This window comes from Thamnophis elegans, chromosome 2 (assembly GCF_009769535.1).
Source record: "Thamnophis elegans isolate rThaEle1 chromosome 2, rThaEle1.pri, whole genome shotgun sequence".
In the NCBI taxonomy this organism is placed as follows: Eukaryota; Metazoa; Chordata; class Lepidosauria; order Squamata; family Colubridae; genus Thamnophis; species Thamnophis elegans.
This window is the reverse complement of record NC_045542.1, coordinates 47,039,110-47,063,768: the sequence shown is the minus strand read 5'-3', so window position 1 is coordinate 47,063,768 and position 24,659 is coordinate 47,039,110. Positions and strand designations below refer to the sequence as shown.

General features: G+C 37.8%; 1 protein-coding gene across 1 annotated transcript in view; it reads left to right on the top strand.

The window, feature by feature from the left end:
• CCDC40 (coiled-coil domain containing 40) overlaps positions 1–24,659 on the top strand; it is a 44,435-nt gene that overhangs the window by 321 nt on the left and 19,455 nt on the right. Inside the window, exons 2-13 of the mRNA XM_032208638.1 lie at positions 8,048–8,123; positions 9,863–10,177; positions 12,319–12,448; positions 13,642–13,817; positions 14,650–14,733; positions 14,816–15,035; positions 15,592–15,749; positions 17,431–17,553; positions 18,144–18,265; positions 19,626–19,869; positions 20,857–21,039; positions 23,847–24,092. Of these exons, the coding sequence (XP_032064529.1) occupies positions 8,048–8,123; positions 9,863–10,177; positions 12,319–12,448; positions 13,642–13,817; positions 14,650–14,733; positions 14,816–15,035; positions 15,592–15,749; positions 17,431–17,553; positions 18,144–18,265; positions 19,626–19,869; positions 20,857–21,039; positions 23,847–24,092 (2,077 nt within the window). The remainder of the gene's footprint in view (positions 1–8,047; positions 8,124–9,862; positions 10,178–12,318; positions 12,449–13,641; positions 13,818–14,649; positions 14,734–14,815; positions 15,036–15,591; positions 15,750–17,430; positions 17,554–18,143; positions 18,266–19,625; positions 19,870–20,856; positions 21,040–23,846; positions 24,093–24,659) is intronic.

Sequence of the window (24,659 nt, the reverse complement as noted above, 5' to 3'; positions counted from 1 at the left end):
GCATATGTAGGAAGCAGTTGTAATTCTAAACGAAAGTTTCAAATATTACAGTTTTAAATAAAATCTGGGACCAGATGCCAGTCATCTGAGCAGAATTTTTTGCATGCATTTTTCAACTTCTAAATAGATATATTACTGCAAATTATGCTTGTTATATTTAGGAAACCTGAAATGTAGGGGAGTGGACATTTATATTTATTCTCCCTCTCCCTCTCTCCCCCCCCCCCTCTCTCTCTCAATCTCTTTCAACTTTGCTTTAACAACTAATTCCACAACACTGTCAAATAATTTATTAAGACTGTATTACTACTCTTCTTCTCTTCCTTACTAGTATCTATCCCTCCACACTTATGACTATAACCATGTTGCTTGTATCTTTCAATTTATATTGTTTTCTAATATGATTTGATAGCATAGTGACCTTGACTATCACTAAATGTCGTATCTTTTTATTATTGATTAATGTATTTTATTCTCCTTATACACTGAGAGCATATACACCAGTGATTCCCAATGTGGGCCCACGCCCCATAGGGGGGCAATTTAATTTTTAATGGGGGCAATTTGAACCTTGTTTAAACCAAATTAATGGCCTTTTAGACCTCCCTCGCGTGAATAGAGTTCACTTTTTCAGTAAAGTAAGCATTATATGTCACAGGTGGCGGGGGGGGGCATCGGGATTTTAGAGATGCTTATATGGGGCATCTCCTATTATCCCCACATGATGAAAGAAATATCCTTCTGGGTTCGGCTCCAAGTGGGGAAAAAGACACTGGAGACATGGAGGCTGCTTGGAAAGATGGTTTATTGTTGGACAGGGCCACATGGCTTGAGCCCTGAACAGAAAAGGTGATCACATGCTTCAATGTTGGTGGAGAAGAAGAGAAGCGCTGAGGAAGGGGCTTGCTAGGCTTTTTATAACCTGTTTAGTCCCACCTCTCTGTTTCCTGTTCCTGTGTAAGAAATGTATTGTGATTCGTTGTCAGACTCTCATGGGGCCATGCAGGGGCTACTCTCTAGGCTGTGTTTTGAATCCAGATTTGGTTGAGTTCTCAGATGCCATGTGGTCAGTTGAGTAAAGTTCCTTAATCCCTTCCCCCTGGAGCTGCAGTGGAGAAGTCTTTATTATGTAAAATGGACTAGCTTGGCCTTCTTAATGGCCCATTAACAGTGGGGATGGGCAGGAAGCTACAGGCAACTATTCTGTCTTTTAAAACATGTTTCTTTCTTTTCATATCCAGAGAAATATTCTGCCTTTTCAATATTTCCTAGGATATTTCATTTTTCTGGGAGAGGGGTGGATGATAACTTCCCACAATCCCTCCTTTTTTTTCAAAACATGTGAGTGGAACGCACATGTTTTTGACAAAAGATTAAAATTGGTCAGATCAGGGAGACTTAATTCTTCTGATGAAATAGCATTGAGAGGGACAGCAGAAGGATCTCTTCAGTGGCTCCCAGAGAGCTTTCAACCATGAAGGTCTAGCAACCAGGGCACAATTTCTGGAAAGAAATTTACAGTATCCAATTTTCCATGCCAATTAGTATCAGATAACACTTTCTGTGAGCTTCCAGACAGGTTTCAAGCAAGCAGAAATCCCAAAAGTCTTCACAGCCATGCTTTCCATTTAAGTTACAGGCTGCCCATTTCGAAGGATGGTTCTTGAACCTGCCCTAGGTCTTATTTTAGTGAGGCCAAATTGAGTTTAGCTAGTGTGCAATCCAGGCTATTTAGTATTTGTAAAATTACACACAATGATCCTGGGGACTCCTACTCATGAGACCACCAGTGCAACATATCCTACTTTACTGGGCAGCGTGGTTTTTTTTGTCACAGTGAGTGCTTGGGGTTTTTTTTTGGAGATCCTCTCTGCTAGCTCTTCAACTGGGGGAATTGCCTGAGCGGAATTCACCCTCCCCCACAGAAAAGGGAGAAATCACTGTTTAGGGCTTTTGTGTGCCAGGGCAAAAATCAACCTAGGAAAAACTGTGTGTGGAGGAGATAGTTTCAATCTAATTCTGAATAGTCTCTCTCTGTCTCTCTCTCTCTCTGTCTCTCTCTCTGTCTCTCTCTCTCTGTCTCTCTCTCTCCGTCTCTCTCTCTCTCTTCTTTGTGTGTGTGTGTGTGTGTAGCTGCTTCTACAATACAGAAAATACAGACATTTTGGACAAACTTTCCCTCTCACTAGACAGACATCTAAGGTATTCAGAACTTGCTGTGCTAGCCATTCTCAAATACAATTCTTACATGAATACATTAAACTGATTACAATATAAATGAGACAAGAAAGAAACCTTACAATGAATTTCTGTGAAGGAAGCAAAGAAAGAAAACTTTAGGATCCATTTTCACCCTCCCCCATAGTCTTTACAGCTGTCTTCTGGGGATAGAAGAGAGTCTTTTTGTCTTTACTTCTCCATCTCAGGGTCCGTTCTTTCATATCTGCTGGATGGCATTAGGCTTAGCTTGCTGGTAAGAGTGGTCAGTCAGGCTTGGTAGAGTCTGTCCCAGGCTTGGCTAAGTTTCCCCCCACCCCTCATGTCAGGTTTTATCAGGATGCAATCACCAGCAGCCAATTCAAGAGTTATGGTTTGAGCTAGCAGCCCTTTGTTTCTGAGGTGAAGAAAAAGAGGAGAAGCCAAGTATACAGTTCTTTACAGACATATCTTTAGTCTCATGTTGTGGAATCTCACCCATTCTGCCCAAGTGTGGAAATCCAAACATTATTCCAGAAGGCAGACGATGTAAATTTCATGGAACATGACATTCCCACTGCCTCTATGATTGAAACACTTTTGCAGTAAGATGAGTAAATTTCCAAAAGGGACAACAACTTGTGTTGCAAACAAACAAACAAAATATCATGGTAGGGCACCTTGACTCATAAGCTTTTAAAAATGCACTCAGGTGTAAAAGAGGGAGGGAAGAAGAACAGCTTTTTAAAAAATTGCAATTAAAAAAAAGAGGTACTTTGAGTCAACACTCCAAAATATTAGATTCCATTCAGATGGAAGCAAATTTTCATTAGTATGTTAAAACATTTACAAATGTAAGCAAAATATATCAAAATCATTTCTTTTTATAGGTTTAATTAAGCATTTTAAACCTCAAAAATTTCCAGAAGAGAAAAAAAATCAAAGTTATATTCAGAGCAGAAAAGGAAATGTAGTTGCATAACTTTTACATGCAGATGAAAAGATCACAACAGTGAAAGGTAAAGGTGCAGGAGCAGGTCACCCATTTACTCCAAATTTCTCAGAGAGAGGAAAAAAAGTGGTTAAAATGAGCAGAAAAACTTCAGCCCCCTTCAATGACCCAAAAGGAAGGAGGGAAAGAAGGAGGGGATGCACAGAGGCATTCACAGGTATCACTGGAGGCATTTCATACACACACTCATGGTAAAATGAGCAGACACTCACTCACTCTCCCCACTTTTTCTGCTCCCTCCAAAGAATGACCCAGAAGGAAGAAGGGAGGGGGGAATTCACGCAGGCAATCACAGGTCTCTGGATCCCTTCACTTATCACTCCCTGGGGCATCGGGGACACACACTCACATTTGCACTGCAATCAGACTGTTTGTGTAAATTAATTTCACATACAAAAATCCCATTTCACTCTTTCTTCATGCAGAGCAGATTACAATTATCTCAGGGAGCTGTATATCAGCCAATGAGCTCCATTTTCTATTATTAAGGGATCTCAACTTCCCTCCAGGTCTGGAAATGATTGCACACACACACACATACATACATGCACACATACCATAGAACAACACTTTCAGGCCTGTGGGAGGTTCTGTCCCTTTAAATTTTCAAATTTCTTTACTTGGGGAACATGTGGCTCATTCTCCAAGCATGGGAAAACTCAGAGAACAGTTTAAATCCTAACTACATTCCCCTTCCCCACAGCTTCAAGCCCAAGCTTATTTATTTTTCTAGGTGGTCAAACATATCACAATCAACGCCATTCAATTCTACATGTTATTAGTATAGATGCACACCTAAGAATTTTAACAGACATTACACCAAATTAATCAAGTTCAATTACCTAGGTCTTCCCATTCAGATGGGCTTTACCTTATTACCTGCTAAATTTCTTACTTTTGCTCGAAGTTATGCCTGTTGTTCTATCTCCTTAAGCACTAGATTGTTAATACCTGTCTCTGCCCTGTGGTGTTCCGTTTCTATCTTGATCTCCCAGCCCGCGCTGGCATATTTTTAAAGATCAAGATTTATAGAGACAATGTATAGAGATGTTTGTCCACACATTGTTTGCATTGGCCAGGGTTCTAGGTTGAATCTCCCAGCAGGGCGCTGGCATATTTTTAAAGATCCAAACTCTTAGCTCTCCCAGCAATCGCTGGCATAGTTTTAAAGAGAAAGATGTATGGAGACTTTCATTAACACATCGTTTGCATCTGGGTGGGGCTCGAGATCTACTTTTCTTTTTAAAGACAACTATTACTGCTGCAACAGCTTTCTAACATATCCCTGTGGACTCCTTAATCGCTTTGGGGAAGAAACTCAGGTAGAACTTCTCTTCAGTTTATCTGATGGTGGCCAGAAAATCAGCAAATTTGTTGACAAAATCTAAATCAAAACTGTCTTCTAGAGGCAGGTTTCTACTTTAGGATAGAATAGAGTAGGTTGGCCAGATAGATGTGCAGAGGGTTTTACTCAGGTTGAAGGCAAACTTTTAGTAGGAATTTCCTTCATCATACATGCACACACAAGGCAACACTTTCCCCCCCCCAAAGAAAAAATAATCTATACTCACCTGAAGAGTACAATCTTCCAGGGCTGAAAGACATGAGAACAAGGTTCCCTCCCCCACAGAAAAGGCATTGTTGGAGGATTAAGGGTAAGAGAGGGGCTTGGGGTGGGTAGAAAGCTTGCAAGCAGAGTTTGAAAAAAAGGTAAAATCATCAGTTACTAAACAGATAAACTGGTAACATTATGGAGATATCACAGATGAGAAATGGGATCTGGATTCACATACTTCAGGAAAGAAATAAACAGGTAAAATCATTTAAACACACAATAAATGCAAGGATGAAACTTTTCTTATAAATAAACTTAAAATATTTCCTGGGTTGTTACTTTAATGTATAGGGAAGGAAGGAAAAGAAAAAAAATACTTCTTCTTACTCTGTTTCTGTTGGCCAAACAGACACAAAATAAGGACTATCATCCCTTCACTCAGTTTTCTGGGCCCAACAAACTGAGCGAAGGCAATTTCTGCCAGTTTACTCTTTTCTTTTTTTGAACACTTTAAAATTCTTGTCTTTTGGATTGGAGACATCTTAGTTACAATTACCTTGAGGGTGCACAAAGACTTAGGCACACATTTACACAAGGACAAGGAGAAAATAAGAGGGGAAAAAAAGAATTCTCAGGTTTACACATCCTAGTCATTCCCAGCACAAATCTGTGAGCCAAGGTGGCGCAGTGGTTAAATGCAGCACTGCAGGCTACTGCTAGATCAGCAGGTCAGCGGTTCAAATCTCACCGGCTCAGGGTTGACTCAGCCTTCCATCCTTCCGAGGTGGGTAAAATGAGGACCCAGATTGTTGGGGGCAATATGCTGACTCTCTGTAAACCGCTTAGAGAGGCCTGAAAGGCCTATGAAGCGGTATATAAGTCTACTGCTAAGTCTACTGCTATTGTTAAATTACGGAAGGCACAAATCTTAACAAACAAACCACGTGGTTGCATAGAAGACAGAGAAAGAGACAAACAGACAAGAGAAAAAAAACCCAACATTTTTCCCTTTTCTTTTAAGTACCTTTATGTAGCCAAATTAGTTTTCCTGTATTATCTTTCAGCAAAGCCCATTTCTCACACAACTTCCTTGCTTTCTTTTTTCTCATGCCCGCTAAGATAGGCATGTGCCTGGCATCCCAGGCTTCTAGGAAATCTCCAAGGGAAGTTCCTGTCACCTTCGAGCTAACGCTTCCCATGACCAAAGATGTAAGGCTCACTTTGGCTTAGCCAGGCGACCTGCCGCAAGTTTTCGGGGGGGAAAAGATTCTGGGAAAGGACTTCGATTCCCTCAACAAAGTATTCGGCCCCTTTCCTTCCAGGGAATTCCGCTAAGGTTTTACAGATCCAAAAAGGTGATCTGTGAAGGACCTCTGCCCTTTCAGTAGTACCAGCCCCTCCTCTCTTTACGCATAATGAGCCTTTGCTTTTTTTGCTTTCACAGGACAACAGCAACAACAACAAAAACAAAATTTTTATTCATTTTTCCATCCATTTTCACACACACTCTCCTTTCCCTAACAGAAGGTCCTGTGCTCTGGCCTGACCCTAATACTTTCCAGGCTCTCTTGGTAAAACACACAGAGGAACCAAGATCCAGCTGTGATCAGGAGAAGGATCCCACATATGCACGCATACATACATCTCCCATGCTTTGCAATGCTTTCAATTAAATTTTAGAGAATTAAAATTTAGAGGTACTCACCTTCTTTCCAGGCAGTCTTTGAGCTCAAACTCAAAACCCCTTTAAAACCTAGATCCAATGGTTAAGGCAAAGATAAAGTCCACCCACAGACTCAATGGGGTCTGTGCCGGCATGGGAGGCTTACCTGGGCCATATCCATTAGTTAGGCTAGCTTGGAGTCCCATCTGTGGGTCGCCAATTGATGAAAGAAATGTCCTTCTGGGTTTGGCTCCAAGTGGAGAAAAAGACACTGGAGACATGGAGGCTGCTTGGAAAGATGGTTTATTGTTGGACAGGGCCACATGGCTTGAGCCCTGAACAGAAAAGGTGATCACATGCTTCAATGTTGGTGGAGAAGAAGAGAAGCGCTGAGGAAGGGGCTTGCTAGGCTTTTTATAACCTGTTAATCCCACCTCTCTGTTTCCTGTTCCTGTGTAAGAAATGTATTCTGATTGGTTGTCAGACTCCCATTGGGTCCTGCAGGGGCTACTCTCTAAGCTGTGTTTTGAATCCAGATTTGGTTGAGTTCTCAGATGCCATGTGGTCAGTTGAGTAAAGTTCCTTAATCCCTTCCCCCTGGAGCTGCAGTGGAGAAGTCTTTATTATGTAAAATGGACTAGCTTGGCCTTCTTAATGGCCCATTAACAGTGGGGATGGGCAGGAAGCTACAGGCAACTATTTTGTCTTTTAAAACATGTTTCTTTCTTTTCATATCCAGAGAAATATTCTGCCTTTTCAATATTTCCTAGGATATTTCATTTTTCTGGGAGAGGGCTGGATGATAATTTCCCACACACAATAACAACCCTCTGAGGGGGGTTGGGCTGAGGGAGAGTGACTGACCCAAAGTCACCCAATTGGCTTTCATGGCTAAGGTGGCTCCAGAACTCACAGTCTCACCGTTTCTAGCCTGGTGCCTTAACCCCTGGACCAAACTGGCTCTTTCTTTTGGAAAGAAAGAGTGAAGAAAATGAGTTTTATATAAATAATGCATAAGATTGCTTTGCATTTTCATGCTCTCATTCAAGATGATAAAAATTCCAATGTGACAAATTGTTCTTATGTCTTGATTAAGAAAGGATTACAAGCATGTCAGCCTTCTACAGAAATATAGGTGCCCTCCTTTTCATTTTAATCAGTTTATTTTAATAATTTATCCTGGTACCATATTTCTTTGGGGGTTTAGCACCCCAGTTTTCTTCCCAAAGTTTTAACCCTATTTTAATTTATAGCTATTCTATTATTTAAAGAAAGCTTTTATCCTGTTCCTCATAACCTAAACATGTTCATACATTCTCCATTCTCTCTTCTCAAATCTCAGGGAGTTATATTTTTTTATCCCATACATTTATAACTATTCCCATTTTCGATATCCTTTTTCTCATTTGCTGCTTTGATTATTGCTTCAGTTTGTTCTAATCAACCAACTTTCACTTGTGTTAGATTTGTAATATAGGCCAGTTTTTTACACCTCTTAGTTTGAAATGATGCTTGCTTTTATGTTTGATACATTGATATGATCTCTCTTTCCTATGTGAGTGACTTAAACATCTGCTTGAATTGGTATTAAAAAATTTCTTTTCTTTACATTTAAATGAAGTGCTGAATCGGAGAGTGGACAAATTCCAGAAGAGGAAAATAAAGAAGATAAGAAAGAAGATGCAGAAGATAAAGGGGTAATGTTATCAGTGTGAAAATTTTGAGAAAATGAAAATCAAATGCGGATTAAATCAGAAGTTTTCAATACATGCAGTACATGTTTAAATTGGGGAACAAGAAAGCAAAATATATGGTTATATATTTTAGGAAAGCAAGGTGGGATACATACCACATACCTACTAAGAATCACTTTGTTTTGGGTGGAAGAGAAATGGATGTTGTGTTGATTTTAAATGTTTTAAATGTTTTTATTTGTTGTTTTTGTTTGTTGTGAGCCGCCCAGAGTCCCTAGGGAGTGGGCGGCATACAAATACCATTAAAGTTTGAAAGTTTGAAAGTTTGATTCTTGTGCTCCTTCTAGGAGGACTAACTGAGGACTTTAGGTCTCAGTGAAGCTTCTTCACAGAATTTAGGAATGCTCTTCTCATAACATGAAACAGGAGTAATGCTTGTAGTTAATAAAGATTTGCATTCCAAAGGCCCTAACGTAGGTTGGGGTAAGTAGGAAGATTTTTTTTAAAAAAAAACTGGGTTAAAAAGAGACTCAGTTGGATTGCTCACTTTGGCTTTTGTGAGCCCCCTCATTATAAGCCAAAGAAGATTTGAATCTATGACAATGTCAGGGCTGAATCTGTACTGATTTCGGTGAATGTGAATGAGCCAAAGAAGTTTAGAATTTTATTCAAAAGCATAAGTACGCTTTATATTCTATTTTACTTCTTCAAAATCCAACGAGTGCTTCTACATACAGTATGTCATAAGAAAAGTCATTCCCTGCATGATTCTGATCTTTGTAAGTATACCCATTCTAAGCCTTTCGTTGCTACCTTATGAAGTGTTAATCTGTAGCATGCTATTTGACCGCTGGATTCTGTAGTATTGATAGTCTATCCTATATGTACTATTTGGTCATTGATTGCATTGTATTCTGTTACTATCTAATCCTTCCTGACTATGAATGCAGCACTGTCCTTTCTTGGTTTTTTTATGTCCTATGTATGAGACAGCACAATCTTCTGAATGAAAGTGTCCAGTCCTTGTCCATTTCAGTCTGCTCATGCCTAAAATGCCAATATGTTCTTGATTCATTTTTCATTGTGTTGAGTTTTCCCATGTTCATGAATCTTACATTCTATGTTCACACTATAAGTCTTTCTTTGCAGCTTTGAATATTCCTGTTAGCAATGTCAGCAGCTGTATATATTCTGAAAGTTATAATCTAGCCGTTATAATCACCATGAGCATTCTGAAAGATCCTTAGCTTTTCCTTGGCAGCATCCAAGTGCCATTCAATCTCTTGAAGGGTCCCTCATCCAGCATTACATGACCAGTTTTCTTAGAAAAAAAATCATCCATGTAATAGTTTTAGAAAAATACAGGACTCTTCCCATCTGGTATCAAACTACTCTATGCATTTTCCATTATTCCTAAAGTGCTAATCCATCTCCAGCATCTTCCTATTTCTTCGCTGCTCAATATAGGTGCCTGCTTTTAGCTAGGCCGCTGTAATGTCCTTCACCTTTTGGGTTATTCTTCTGGGAATGTACGTAACACCCCCCCCACCCGGCATTTACTTCCAGCATTCTTTGCTCTTCCCTCCCAGGAATTTTGCTTTGGAATTTTGCTTTGCCATATTGAGGCAGCATAAGAGGACTTGAGTGGGATTCCAATTATAGACAATGGAAAATAAGATTGTGCTAGAAGTCAGCAGAACAAAATACTAAACTTAACTTTTAGTTTGTTTCACTTATTGTAGCCAGAAGACAAAAATGCAACAGAGGAAGGAGCAGCTACTACTCCCTTGATAATCACAGAAGAAGCAGGAAGAATTCCTCCTACATTGACTATGGAAGACGAAACAGTTAGTGGCATGGAGGCCATTGAGAAAGAAGAGGAAAGTGCTGCTGTGATAACCAAAGAGGAAGCAACAAAAGATATTCCCATTGTGCCCACAGAAGAAATAACAGGCGGTGTTTCCATGGTGTCCATGATAGAAAGGGCAAAGGGTGCTGTTAGAACAACCTCTGAGGATAAATTCGCAGGACAGACGGATATATCAAGTGCGTCATTGGTAAGTATTTCTGAGCAAATAAGACCATCTCTCATCAAGGTAACTGATGCTTCTTGTAGAATGTAGAAATTTAATATTTCTCTCTCTCCCCCCTCTCTGTGTATTGACTCTGTTTGATTCAGTCTTCTTAAGGCAGATGTGCTAGAGCAGGTAACGAGAAAGCCTAAAGTTTCCATAGGTTCACAATTTAGCCTTATTGTATCTCAGAAAAACTGACTGAAACAGCAAAGAGGGAACATGGTCTCAAATGAACCAAGGGAGCAAATAAAATGCAAATGCAAAATGCAAATAAGCAGTAAGAAAAATAATACTTATACCCATTTAGATGACCCTAATATATAGACTGTGTCAAAATGTATATTGATAATTCAGACGTAGTAGCCAACTTCAGTGAATTGATGATAAAAGTGCACTGCTTGAGATTTTAGAGTCATATATAGAATATAATAAAAAATCAGGCCCTGTAGGCCAATCACAGAGCCTTCAGTCATAGTGCTATGGTATAGAAACTATAGTTGCTTCCTGGATGGTTATTATTACTGCTGTGTAACTCCCATTGTCATGGCAGCTACGGTACATCAGTGACTAGTGTTTCCAGTGGAATACAATGCTACTTATTGTCTGTAAAGTATATTGTGTGAGGGCTTCCACTTTTAGGGCTTCTGGAAAACTTGTAAAACTTAGGTGTTGTAGAACTTCAGTGCTAGGCATACTTTTAAATAATTAATGGAAACTTAATAAATTATTATATTGGATTTATCATTGTGGGACCAGAAACACATTCTTTAAAAAAAATCCTTATTGTATTGCTTCTAGTTGTAGTTCTATTTGGAAATCAATGAATAACTGAATTATTACAATACTTTGGCCTCAAACACCTTTAGCAGTGATGGCGAACTTATGGCACGCGTGCCACAGGTGGCACATGGAGCCATTTGTCAGGGCACGTGAGGCACTGCCCTGTCAGCTGGCCAGCAGTTCACCCTTTTTTAAAGCCATTTTTCGCCCTCCCCAGGCTCCAGAGGCTTTATAGGAGCCTGGGGAGAGCAAAAAGAGCCTCCCCCACCCCCCGGAGGCCCTCCGGAGGCTTCATGAGCTTCATGAGCCTCCGGCGTGCAAAAATCCGGCCCTACAGGCAAACCGAAAATTTGGGAACAGAATTCCACTTTGCTCGAAGGGTCATTTTGACTGCTCCGAAGGCTTCAGGAAAGCCTCCTGAAGGTCCCTGAAGCCTTTGGAGCACTCAGAATGACCCTCCGAGCAAATTGGAAGTGACTTCCTCTTTGCTCGGAGGGTTGTTTTGACTGCTCCGGAGGCTTCATGGAAACCTCCTGAAGGTCCCTGAAACCTCCGGGGGGCTTCCAGGGGGGAGAGGCTGTTTTCGCCCTCCCCAGGCTCCTGTAAAGCCTCTGGAGCCTGGGGAGGGGAAAAAAGCATGCAAAAAATGGAGGGGAGCACCTGTAGTGCGCACATGCGCACTGGGGGGGGTCGCGCCTTGCATTATGGGTGCGGCATGCCTGTGCATGACACCCTCCCTGTGCTCCCCTCACTTATGGCATGCGAGCCAAAAAAGGTTTGCCATTGCTGGTCTATCCTATACCCTCCTTTCTTGTGGAAAAGTCTTAGGTTGGCAGCTACGGTTGGTTTGGCTTTCTTTTTAAGGATTAAATTTGGGCCTTCTGCAAACCGATAGCCTGGAAAAAAGTTCCAAGGTACTTAAATGCCTTGATTTGTTCAATGATGTTAGTATTAATTTATGAATACAAAGCAATTTAATGCTTTGTTCAGTTCAGTGGATGTAATTGAGATAAGCTATTGCTTTTATAAATCACTTAGAATCGGTTAACTGAAGCAGTTTATGAAGCTGTAAATAAATATTTTTGTGAGCTGTCGAAAAGCATTTCGAAGTAGATGGCATACAAGAGTGTAAAATAAAATAAAAAGGGCATCAAAAGCCACCTATTGTCCATATTAATTACATTTTAAACCATTCCCCCATGCCTTCAGGAAATCATAAGTAACCTTCATTCTTATTTGCTATGACAAATTCAAGTAGAAACTATATAGCATCACTCATTCTTAGCACAAACACTCCTTTTTGAAGTTGTCTTCTGGTAACAGTTTTTTCTGTTTTGCAAAAGCTTGATGTTTCTGGAGAGAAAAGTATGGAGAGTGCTCTTTCTAGTGAAGTAACAATTTCTTTGCCATCTTCTGGAATCAGCAGTGTAAAATCTGAATTACCAATGCACATGGACCCCTCTGCAATGTCAGGTTAGCCTCTATTTCGGTAGAATGATGTTATATAGTACTAATGCATTTCTTAGATCCAACTGAATCTTTGCCATTGGGACACAGTTCAAAAATCTTTACTCCTGTTTATTCCTGCTTGATAAGAACATTAATCAAATTCTCCATTATTGGCTGCTTTATTTTATTGTTATTAAAATATGGTGTTTAGTATTTGAAAGTGTTTTGAGAATCTTGATAATTTGGAAAGGGATTTATAGCAATTATATTCTTGTCTACCTATATACTGAATATATAGGTGGTCAGGAATTCAACTAGTAGTTTTGTGTAACTGAACATGAATTAGTATACGCATTGATATTACTTTATGTTAGCATGTACAGTATTTATACTCACAGATACATAAAGAAGTATAGATCAAATTTCAAAAATAAAAATAATCAGTATAATAAATATATATATAGTAAATAGATGAATACAAATGGAATACAAGTAGGCAAGAAGGGGGGAAAGCAATAAAAATGGAACAAGGGAAACATATTTTGTCATGTATAATCCAGAAGAATCATTAGAAAAAGATACATTGTTTGATATATGTAGGATTTGTTTATTTATTGAATTCAATTTATTTATTTATATTCTATTGGCTTAAAGTGAATTATAATAATTATAAAAATAAGTAGAAGCATTCTGTATAGTATTTGAAAACACAGCAACTAAAATAGAGCAAAGTGTCACTAAATGTCATTTAATGTATACATTACAACGAAATTATATATTATATTAAACATTTGACATTTAGTTAATGCCTACCTAACAATTTAATACAAAATCAGTTTTAAATAGCCAGCAACAAATCATATCTCCACACAAACTAAAAATATTCCTATTTTGTCATCCTGAATTCCAAAAAGCTCCAACAATTCAGTCTAATCACTGCTTAGGATCATGAGATGGTAGCTTGGATTACAACAGGTTTCTATTTCTTTCTTCCAAAAAATTAAGCATGGCAAAATGCACTTTTGTCAAAGTGACATATACATTGTATCTATTTTCAATTCCCCTGTGTTAATGGCATTTTTTGATTATGCTTTATATTCATTATAATATCACAATCATTACATAAGCGAGTATTATTTGAAGTAAAACATTTTTGGAGAATTTTCATGTGTAAACTTGCTTTTCTCTGGTATCCTCCCTCTTTTCTTCATATACAGAGGTCACTCAATCAATTGTTTTCCCTTCCCATTTTGATTCTGCTGTTCAGCAGATGACTTCTGAAATCAGTAGGCATGGCCCCACAGAACAGCCCGATGGAGAAGTGATGGCAGATCACCCTGGGCAGGAACTAGGCATCGAAGAAATCCAGCTGGTTGTGTTAGATCCAGATCATGTAAGAAAACTCTATAAAGACTATGGTTCTAATAACTACAAAATGGATGTCAAATGTTATAAAATTTATTTAAGTTAAATTTAATACAGAGAGTAGTGCTATACTACCCTTCCAAGAGGGTGGCGGTGGAATTAAAGGATTTCACGCCCATGGTGTGACACCACTAGCTATCAATGAGATGTGACATGGCCTTGGAGTCATGCTGCATAATTTCCTCCATGTAGACCAATGTTTCTCAACTTCATCAACTTTAAGACATATTTAAGCAACTTTAAAATGCTAGCTGGGGAATAATTGGGAATTGAAGTTCACATATCCTAAAGTTGCTGAGGCTGAAAAACACAGATCTAGGCCAAGATAGGCTACAGGGAAACTAGCTGACAGCTTCTCCTGCCACAACATATTCTTATCATCTTTCCCATACTAAATGACTAGTCATCACTGGTACAGTCTACCATAGTTTTAAATATTGTTTTGCTTTAATGAGTTATCATTTATGTTTGAAATTTGTTATAAAATTATGATGGCCTCTAAACCTGTGAAGACAATGTCTATCAGTTGCAACATTTTGGAAGAAACATTTTTAGCTTGGGTGATTCTTTCTTGTAATGTACCTATTATCAATTTGTATAAGTGAAAATTCAAAGATGGGAAGGCTGGCTCTTCAGTGTGATCCTAAGTTGTTCAGTCTAGTTTTTACTTGACATGAAATTAGGACCAAGAAAGTGTCCAGAAGAAAATCTTTGTTAAAATAGAGTTACTTGCATTGGAGTCATTGGGGGGGTGGGGGTGGTTGAGAAATATATTAATATATTCTTTCTTGTTTCTTTAGCCTTTAATGAAAAGATTCCAGTCTGCTTTGAAGACTTATCTCAACAAACAAAAAGGAAAACTTACTGATGAAATGCAAGAGTTGGTATGATCTTTTTGCTTGGAACTTAGTTCTGCTCATATCTTGACATTTTTGCTGGCTCATTTCCTCTTTCTCATGTCTGCAGGCAGTAGCCATAAAGAGTGGGAAAAAGCAGAGGGAAGAACTTGGTGTGCTCCTGTATGGCTTTCAGCAGCATTTGGCCCGGCTGCAGATGGAATTAGAGAAGAACCACAGTTACCATTCTCAGGTTGCCATGGCACGGCGGCAGCTAGAGGAGGAATTGCATGACCTTAGAGATGCATATAAGAAGACATTCCATGGTACCCAGGTTGAACGGAAAACAGGTGATCAATTCCAATGTTGCAAAGTTGTCTTATGATACATTAGCTACTGCTTAATAAACTTTAGTTCAATAATTTAGGGATTGATCTGTTGTGAAATGGAAACATGCTCTGAACATATAGAATTCCTAATCAGTCGTTTTTGTCTCAAAGCAAACCAGAATATGATTGCATTTATTTGGTATAACATAACAGAGTACTTATAATTAAAAGTTAGCTATACTTATCTTGCAAAAGCACATTACTTTATCTGAGAGGAAAATACGTTATATGTTTGGAGATTATATAATAGTTCATTTTTGTCTTATATGTTATATAAGCTTGGATCTATATTTCAATCTTTTATATAATATATAAAATATTATACACACACACATAGACTATAATTTTATATTTCTTACTTTGAAGCTGAAATCTAGGAGTCATGTCCTTCTGTATATTAAGTTTTCATGGCATGCTACTTTCCTTAGTTCTTTCATCATTAGATGGGGCTTGACACAAGCTCCAAATGTTTGTGTACATACGCATATGTGTGTAATTTCTCATTTTTTTCCCTTAGTTTCATCAGTTCAAATGGAGATCGAAAATCTATCACTGCGTCTTTTCTACATGCAGAACATGGACCAAGATGTCCGTGATGATATAGCTGTAATGAAGAGAACTGTCAAAAAGGCTGAAATGGAGAGGATGCGTGCAGAGGTGGAAAAACAAAAGCAGGTATTTAGAACTCTACACCTTGCCTTTTCCTCTCTTAAACCTGCTCAGGTTTATTTTCTGTTAGCCACTTCTCATGTCATTTGTTTTTCATGCTCTCTGTTCTTAGAGATGGCTTAGTTTGTTGTTACTGTTTCATAGAAATCAACCTCAGGACTTATTTCTTTGGTGAGCTTTATTGACTCATTCACGTTTTGTGTCATCTTCATTTGGCATCTATTACAAGCCATGAGACTATTTTGTACAAAAGATGTCATTGCGCAAATGACAACACAGTAATGGCATCATTTGTATTAGTTTCATTATGACTCACACAATTATGTTTATATGATGACAGGCTGCATTTGTATCTCTTGTACCATTGGATAAGTCTTAGCTGCACTTCACTGCACTTTAATTGTCATCTTTATAGTGTGATTCCTGAGAGTTATCATAATCTATATTAATTTTACTTTACAATATACAAGAACAGGAAAAAGGTCTAGTGCTGTACAGTATTTCTTCAGTCAAAATTAATCTGTATTATATACAGTGCAAAAGAAATTATTAGTTCAGATCTTGTAGAATAAATACTACTGTTTTAGGTTGCAGGTGTATCCCCTGCAAAATAAAAGTACAGCATGTTATACTTAAGGGAGGCATTTTAAATGTAAGTTGCTTTCAGAATCATGACATTGATATGTTACTCTCTAATGAAACTGTCCTTTAAAGTGACAAAATGCATGGTGACTTCATTTCATGTATTAGCAGGTCTGTGTGTATGTATGTATTGTATGCCTCCCATGCTGTTAAACAGAATTTTTTAAATTTTATAATTTTAATTATCAACCTATCACTTCTAATTGATTTACCTGATTTCACCTATTTTTAAAACAATCATATTAAATGGGGGAAAAGTCTTATTTATAGTTAATGTTGGGAGAGTTTGACTGCAAAGAGAGTATGTGTACTGTATTTTTGAACCTTTTGAACCTAATCTTTTTTCTCCATCTTTTAGTTCACATGGAATTACAAACTCTCCTAGTGCCAAAATATTGTAAATATTATACACATTATTAGAAAGTCCTATGACTATATTACTTATTTTGACATGGCTTCTGCTAATGATCTAAAGTTGTGAGTCTCTCTAAGCAAGCCTTCCATTAGCATCTGGCCACTGTGTTGAGACCTACAGGTAGACCTCGCCTTATGACCATAATTGGACCAAAACTTTGGTCACTAAGAGATGCAGTCATTAAGTGAGTCATCATGTGACCGGACCCAATTTTCTGACTATTTTTACTTCCATCTTTAAGAAAATCATGTCATTAAGGGAATCACATAGTCATTATGGGAAACTTGCTTCCCTAATTGACTTCCTTGTCAGAAACTTTCTGGGAAGGTTGTAAATCATAATCACATGACTATAAGAATCTTCATCGTAAATACAAGTGCTCAAATTGTGATCATGTGATTGTGGAGTTGGGACAATAGTTGTAACTTTGAGGACAGGTCATAAATTACTTTTTCTGAGGCCATTATAATTTTGTTCTATTGTTAAGTGAAGAGTCATAAATCATAGACTACCTGTGGTGCATATAGAGAGCATGCATGCAGCTGTTTCTCTTATCTTGCTCATTATCTAAACTTAAGTGAATAGGAAGAGAGCCCATGCTTATATCATGAAATGATTTGAATTTCCTAGGACCTTTATGTTGACCGCCTAACAAGAAGAGTTGATGAACTAGAGGAGCAGATTGCTCTTTATGACGCACAGTACATGGCTCAGGCAGAAGATACCAGGATCACACGGCAAGAAGTAGGAGAGGTAAGAAGTTGTCTCATTTTTTTCCTTACAGCTAGAATATTTTTTGATAAATTACAGATTACAGTAATATTTAATAGGATTACCTTGTTAATCCCTCAGTGAGATAGAGACTAATGGAGATGATAGAGATAGCAACTGTCCACATGAAGCTTTAAGTGACACCTATTTATCAAACCACATTTAGTATATTTTAAATGTACAGATTTAAATGAATCTTTCAATTAAAAGTTGAAAATATATGTACACATACTGCCCTAGTAGTTTATAATCCTCTGGGGCAAACTACATCTTGCTGTGCATACAAGGAGACCTGATGAATGACTATTTGGGAATCTATGGATTGATTAGTAGAGAAACAGGACAGACATGTTAAACCTTTCTCATAGTATGATTACTACCAGCTGCCTACTTGTAGCAGCAGCCAGCACTGTGCAGGATATAATAGGTATTTTTAATTATTTCAATTTTTACGTATAAATTTGTAAATCTGACATTGAGCTACATAGAAAGAGATGAGGCAGAAGTCAGCAGAAATATAATTTATATTTTCCCACATAGTCCTATAGTGTTTCATTACTTCGTCTTTGCAGGCAAGTATAGAGATCCAAGCTATTAATGTGGAGAAAAAGCAACTATTGCACCAATGGACTGTCAGTTTGACTGGGATGAAGCGCCGTGATGAGGCATATGCTGCCATGCAAGAAGCACTAAGGTAATTACCCGAATAAGCAGTTTCTTGGGGTGTTAGTTACCTTTCAGAAAGACAGAAGAAAACCTAAGCACCTAGAATTTCTCAAGATAGCTACAAAGGCATAGCTGTTCGCCATCTCTTTTTCTCAATTGCAGAAAAGTAAGTGGAGAAAGAAAATAAGCAGAACTTTAACAGGTCAGGGGCATTGCTGTAAAAAAAGATAGTATGAGAAAAAAGATAGTCCTTCAAACTTCATTTATCAAACATACGGTTTAATTTAGTAAATAGTCTGCACCATTTTTCTTTAAGGATGTCTGTTATTTGGGTGGTGGTTAAATTTGGTGTAAAGATTAGCTTTAGAACAAATTTAATAGTAGGTGTTAGTTTATTTTACGTTGGGATTGTTTGCCAGGATAACCTTTAGGGAAGAAAATTTCTACTGCCAGTACTATAGTGAGAAAGTAAAATTAGAATTAGGCTCCCTTGTCATCTGGGCTGGCATGAGGCTAATTTCAGACAGTTATATGCATACATCCATACATATAGACACAGACATACATACAAATACACATGCACACAAAGTTGCATTTATACATACAAAGTTAAATTGAAATATTATTTATAAAACATTGAATAAAATATTTTCATTACAATACTTCAAAAGGACTTTTTGACCCACGTTTGCCTTGCCTTTTGTAATAGTATATAGATCTTGCCTTATAAGTGAAATGTTGCTGCAGAAATGTTTTATGAGAATGGCGATGATAATGAAGATGATAATTTCTTTCCAAGTTTCCTTCTGCTTTTCCAAGATCTGATAATGAGTAATTCTGTCTTATTCAACTCTAATCAGACTTATTTGGAATACTTAATCTAGTTCTGGATATTCTATTTTTAAAAAATAAGAGTGATGTCAGAAAGGGCCAAATACACTCACCAAAATTGTGGCAACAAGTCACATTGATTAGGCTTAACCTGAACAAAGCAAAGTTGATGAGACTGCAGAGGTATAATTCAAGAAGGCACAGTCTTTTTTAAAAAAAATTATTCAAGGAACAAGGATAGATACAAAGGGCTTAAATTGTTGATTATAAATTTAAAAAGTAGTTTTCAGTTGAAAGAATTCTCTCCTACTGGAAATCTTGAGGCAGAGCTTGAACGGTTGTCATGTAGGGATACTATATTCTACTTTTGATTTCCTGCATATACAGTAAATAGAATGTGTTCTATGTAATCACAAGAATTACTGGAATCTAGACATGCATGTAACTATTAGATGCTTGTGCTGTCATCTAATTATTTACAAAATAAATTATTTGAAAGCAGAGACATTTGTAGTGATTATTTTGTTCCAAATTATTCCTCTTTTTTGCCCCTGCAGAGATTCCAGACATAAACTCAAATCTTTGGAGGCTGAAATTGAGGTCTATAAGAAATCTATCACCAAGGAGGAAGAGAGGAATGAATTGTTGGCTTCTATCCTGAACCGTTCAGAGAACGATGCCAACACAAGCAGAAAGCTGATAGCACAGAACTTGTCTAAACAAGATGCCATGAAAGTGGAATTTGGCACTTACACCCGTACCCTTCAGGAGACAGAGCAGGCCCTCAATAGGACATCTGCAGTAAGATTTTCAGACGAAAATTTGCTATTGGTTTACTTGTAGTGTTTGACTGGACAGCCAGGACTGAAATGGTTATTCCAAAGATCTTTCAAAACATTATTGCTGAAAATTAGGCCACACATTTTCTGCCATTTGAAATATTAATATAAGCTTCCTAATAGTTTCAATATATTTTCATAAAAAAACAAATATTGAGAAAGAAAGAGATAAAGCTGAAATTCTGACTCTGAATAGCATGTTTCTGGTCACTTTATATAATTGCCTCTCCTACCAGAGGCTATAGTATGAGAGGCAATTATATAAATTGTGGTAATAATTAAGTGTGGTTTCTTACCATCAAATATGGCTCATCATAATTCTGTCAATAGGTTAGTAAAACAATTCTATGAGAAATTTCCTGATAAGCCAAAGGGTCTCCCTGGTGGGGTAAGAGGTGGTTAATTTTGTTATGTTAACATTTATTGTTTTTTCTTTCTTCAGGAAACATTTTTCTTCTGAGGAGAGGCCGCCTGTCAGGCCTACAGTCATATTCCTTTTTAGGATTTTTGGCCTGCCACACACACTATTATTTTTTTATGCTGTTTCATTAGTGTAGTAATTGGGAGGGGGAATAGAAAGGAGTAGAATTGTGGAATGTGTTGTTTTCATTCCTTTCTAGAAGTCCAAGGTCATCTTTTGTCTCCACACCTCTGCATCTGACCGGAACCAGCTGGGTGGAGATGCCAGCGTGGCCGAAGATTTGACCATGTGATGGATTTATGGGTGTGGGGATAAGATCAGGAACTTTCAACTGGGTGGAATCCCAAGAAGCTTTAGATTTGGGATTCCACAGTTCGTGCTGTCTTATTAAATTGGAACTTTAAGGATAGCTCTGCCTTGGACTCTGATTTAATTCTGCATATTTGGAATGCTGACAAATTCATAATTCTGCCCTCTACTCTGTTTGCAGTCATCTGCTTTCTAAAAGTTTCCTATTTCCCATTCCAGGATCGAGCAGCTCACATGAATGAATTGGTGGTTCTTCGTAGAGAACTCGAGAAAGGATCACAAACCAAGCAGGATAAGGAAAACGAGATCATGACAAAGTTGCAAGATCAGTTGATATCAAATAAAGCAGCAAAATATTTTTTACAACTAAGAGCTAAACTTCAAAATACGATGTTGACTATGGTATGTAGAACACCTCCATATTTGGGGCTGATAGGAACGAGGTTTATATTTAAGTATGTGAAGTTTCTCTCTCTCTCTCTCTCCCTCCCTCCCTCCCTCCCTCCCTCCCTCCCTCCCTCCCTCTCTCTCTCTCTCTCTCTCTCTCTCTTAATTCATAATATTTTCAGATTGAAGTATAGTTCCACTTACCACCAAATAAACATAAGGATACATTTTTAAAACAATACTTCCTGCTTTACTACTGGAAGCCCTGTTAAATCAATTTTTAAAAATTATTTTGTTCATTCTAGCTTTAGATTTTATCTCTGTTGGCTTTCAATTTCAAAAACAGAAAGCTTCAGCTGAAACATGAAAGTAAAGTTTGATTAGCCTGAAGACATCACCTTTTTTCACTAAAAAAAAAGTACAAAAGGGAGAAGTATCTTTAGTGGAAGTTGCAATGATTACAATGGTGCTAGAGTATGGTCATATTTTTCCTATTGTGCATGAACATACAGTAGTTTTACTTATTATATAATGAAAACGTATTCCCATTTGCATTTACCTATAAGTAGTGATATATTTAGCAGGAATTTTCCTGTTAGTTGACTTTCTACTTTACTAAACCTGGATTGTTTTAAAGCAGGGGTGTCAAACTCGCATCCTGCGGGCTAGATGCGTCAAGCGCTGGTCACCCCCACCCCCATTTTAGTGAAAGGGAAAAAAGTTGCGATATGTTATCTGACGTGTCGTCGCGAGTTTGACACCCCTGTGATTAATGCAAGGAAAATATTACCAAAATATGAATTATTTGCCAGTTTGAATGATTGTCTTCTTGCAGATGAAGATGCTAGAACAGGTGCTCCAAAAGAATAGCTCTCACTAACAAAGAATTGTAGCTAGTTCTCACTTACTTTCCCAAATTGGGAGTGGCAACAGTTGTTATATGAAATGTCACATGACCGCGCCAACTTACATTAGTTCTAGCTGCAGTTGTTAAGTGAATCACTGTGGGTCATTAAGTATGACATCACATGCCCATGGCTTGCCACTTCCTTTCCTGTTGACTTTGCTGGCTGTGAAGGTTGCAGATGGGCAGGGCAATGAAACTATCGTAAATATTCACTGGTTGCTGGGGGTACTCAAATCGTGATCATGTGTCGGCAGGGACACCATGATGGCCCCAATTTAAAGGACTAGTTTTAAGTCTCCTTTTTCAGTGCCATCATAATTTTAAACATGATTGATAACTGATGATTACGTTTTATTGATAAAGAAAAGATCAACAATGAAGTTTGAGACACCTTATGGTTTGGAGCTGGAACCATGCTCTGACCAAGCTTTTGTGATCACAGGGCCCAACTGACATAAAAAAGGTTTGCAATTTCTGCAAGTAATATGAAGATTCTGAATTGACCAGTTCTGTTATAACTATTAAGACTACGATCTTTCTGATAAACAGAATACTATCTTCTGTGGATAAAACGTATAGAAACAGCATAAACCTCACCATGAGCATCAATATTGGAGATAATAAAAGAAATATCCTTAAACCAGTACCTGAGTTAGTGCTTGAGTCTCCAGTGCTTATGATCCTTGGGGATTTTAAACCTCCTGAGTGGGAACTGTCTCAGGATTATATGGCAGCCATAACAGCCATGGTTTTGACCTTGGTAATAATATCTAGTCCAATCCATAAAGATAGTTACAAGTGTGATCTAGTTTTCATTTTGGGACAATTGATTTATTATTTCCATATGGTGTCATTTTTTTTAATCCTTTGCCATGGACAGTCCTTTGTCCCTTTTTGGTCATCCTGAATCTTCCTCCATAACCAACCATTGCAAGAAAGAAAGATGAATTAATTTGGTCTCTCCTGGCACTTTATGGATTCTATTAGTTTCCGACTGGTGCTTGGAGAGTTTTTGAATGACCAGTTCAACCAGTTTTGCCACTTACCAAACTCTGAAAAAGAAAATTGGCAAGAACATTGGATGAAATCATTCCTGAGTATCCCTTCCAGTGTACAGAACTAAATATGCCCTATGATTCATAGAGGAGCTCTGGAAGGTAAAGTGACAGAAGACACATCAGAAGTGTGAACATGACTAGGCAGAGGTGTGAGTCTAGATTTGGGATCACATATTGGCAATAAGATAGTGAAATACAATTACTTGCATCTGCAGAGTGCCATCCAGCATCCTTATTTAAACTAACCCAGACCTTTTGTGGAAATACAGGTTGAAAAGATATTCCCCAAGACCACCATGACTAAAAGAGAAATTAGTCAGATTTGTTCTGATTTGTATTCACAATGTATATAATAGTGCCTTGCAATATTATCTGGGATTCTTATGAGTCTCTGGGATTTAAGGAACTGGATAGCATCCACTATAATGTGAACCTAGCCACTTCCAAGTTGGACTCCAAGCTCTCCTGGCTTTTATGGTTACAGGCTAACCTAAATTAGTGATAGAGATTTATTTACAGTAATATTATTACATTATTGTGATTTATTATTTATTATTGGCTGTCAAATAACAATTGTTAAAATGCACCCAGTGAAACCAATGTATGCAGTTACATATTGGAAAGAGCAAGTGGGTATAGCTTATCTCCCAGTATTCTAGCCTTGTGCTTTTTTCCCTGCCCTTTTGTGTTCTTCTTGCTATGATTTGGGGAATTTTTGTTCAGCTACAGTCTAAAGTAATACTGTGACTGCAGCCAGGCTTTCCATTGGTAATAGATATTGGTTAACAGCACTGAAATACTTACAGCTACCATATGGAGACGTCTTTTTCTGATCTCCCTTTTCTTGTAATCCCTAGGATACACAGCTTACCAAACTTGAAAATGAAACGGCTCAAACCTCACTGGATATAACAAATACAAATAATAGGCTGAACATGTTTCAGAAGAATCTTTCAGAACTGGATAAGGAATTGGATGAGTTAAACAGCGAGATCAGTCATAGTGAGACTGAGATTGCTAAACGTAACCTCCTGATTGGACGCAAACAGGGTACTATCAACTTGTACAATAAGAAATTGGAAATGATGATTTCTCAACTTGGGGTATGTTCCATTTTTTTTCTTGGGTTGCTCAGGGCAATATATATGGCTTGCTCTCTCATTTTTTATACCAATTCTGTTGAGCTTAAGGATAGCACTAGCCTATAAACATCGAGTATATTCATTAATTAGTAAGGATATTTAAAGATATTCCCCATTCAGTTCTACACTATAACTATCACACATTAACCTTTCTTACTGTTGGCATTTAGTCTATCCAACTGCTAAGCAAATCAAGATGGAAATATTAAAGCAACTAATACCCGAGCAGTCCCTGTTATTCAGTATACAGCAGGAATAATTAAATGAATCCAGGTGGAACTTGATAACTTGGATTGGAAAATGGGAAAACCAATGACATTGTACCTTTCTCTCCATCTGAAAAGTGATACTGATTGCCTGTATTTGCCAAGAGCTAAAGGAGAGAGATGTACAGATGGAAAAAAAATTGTGGAGGAAGCAAAGCATGGTTTGAAGTGATTACATGAAGAAAAGTGAAGAACCCTTATTGAAAGAAGTCCATCAAGGAAAGCATTTGAAAACAGCAAGGGTGAAGGCTGATTAAAAAAA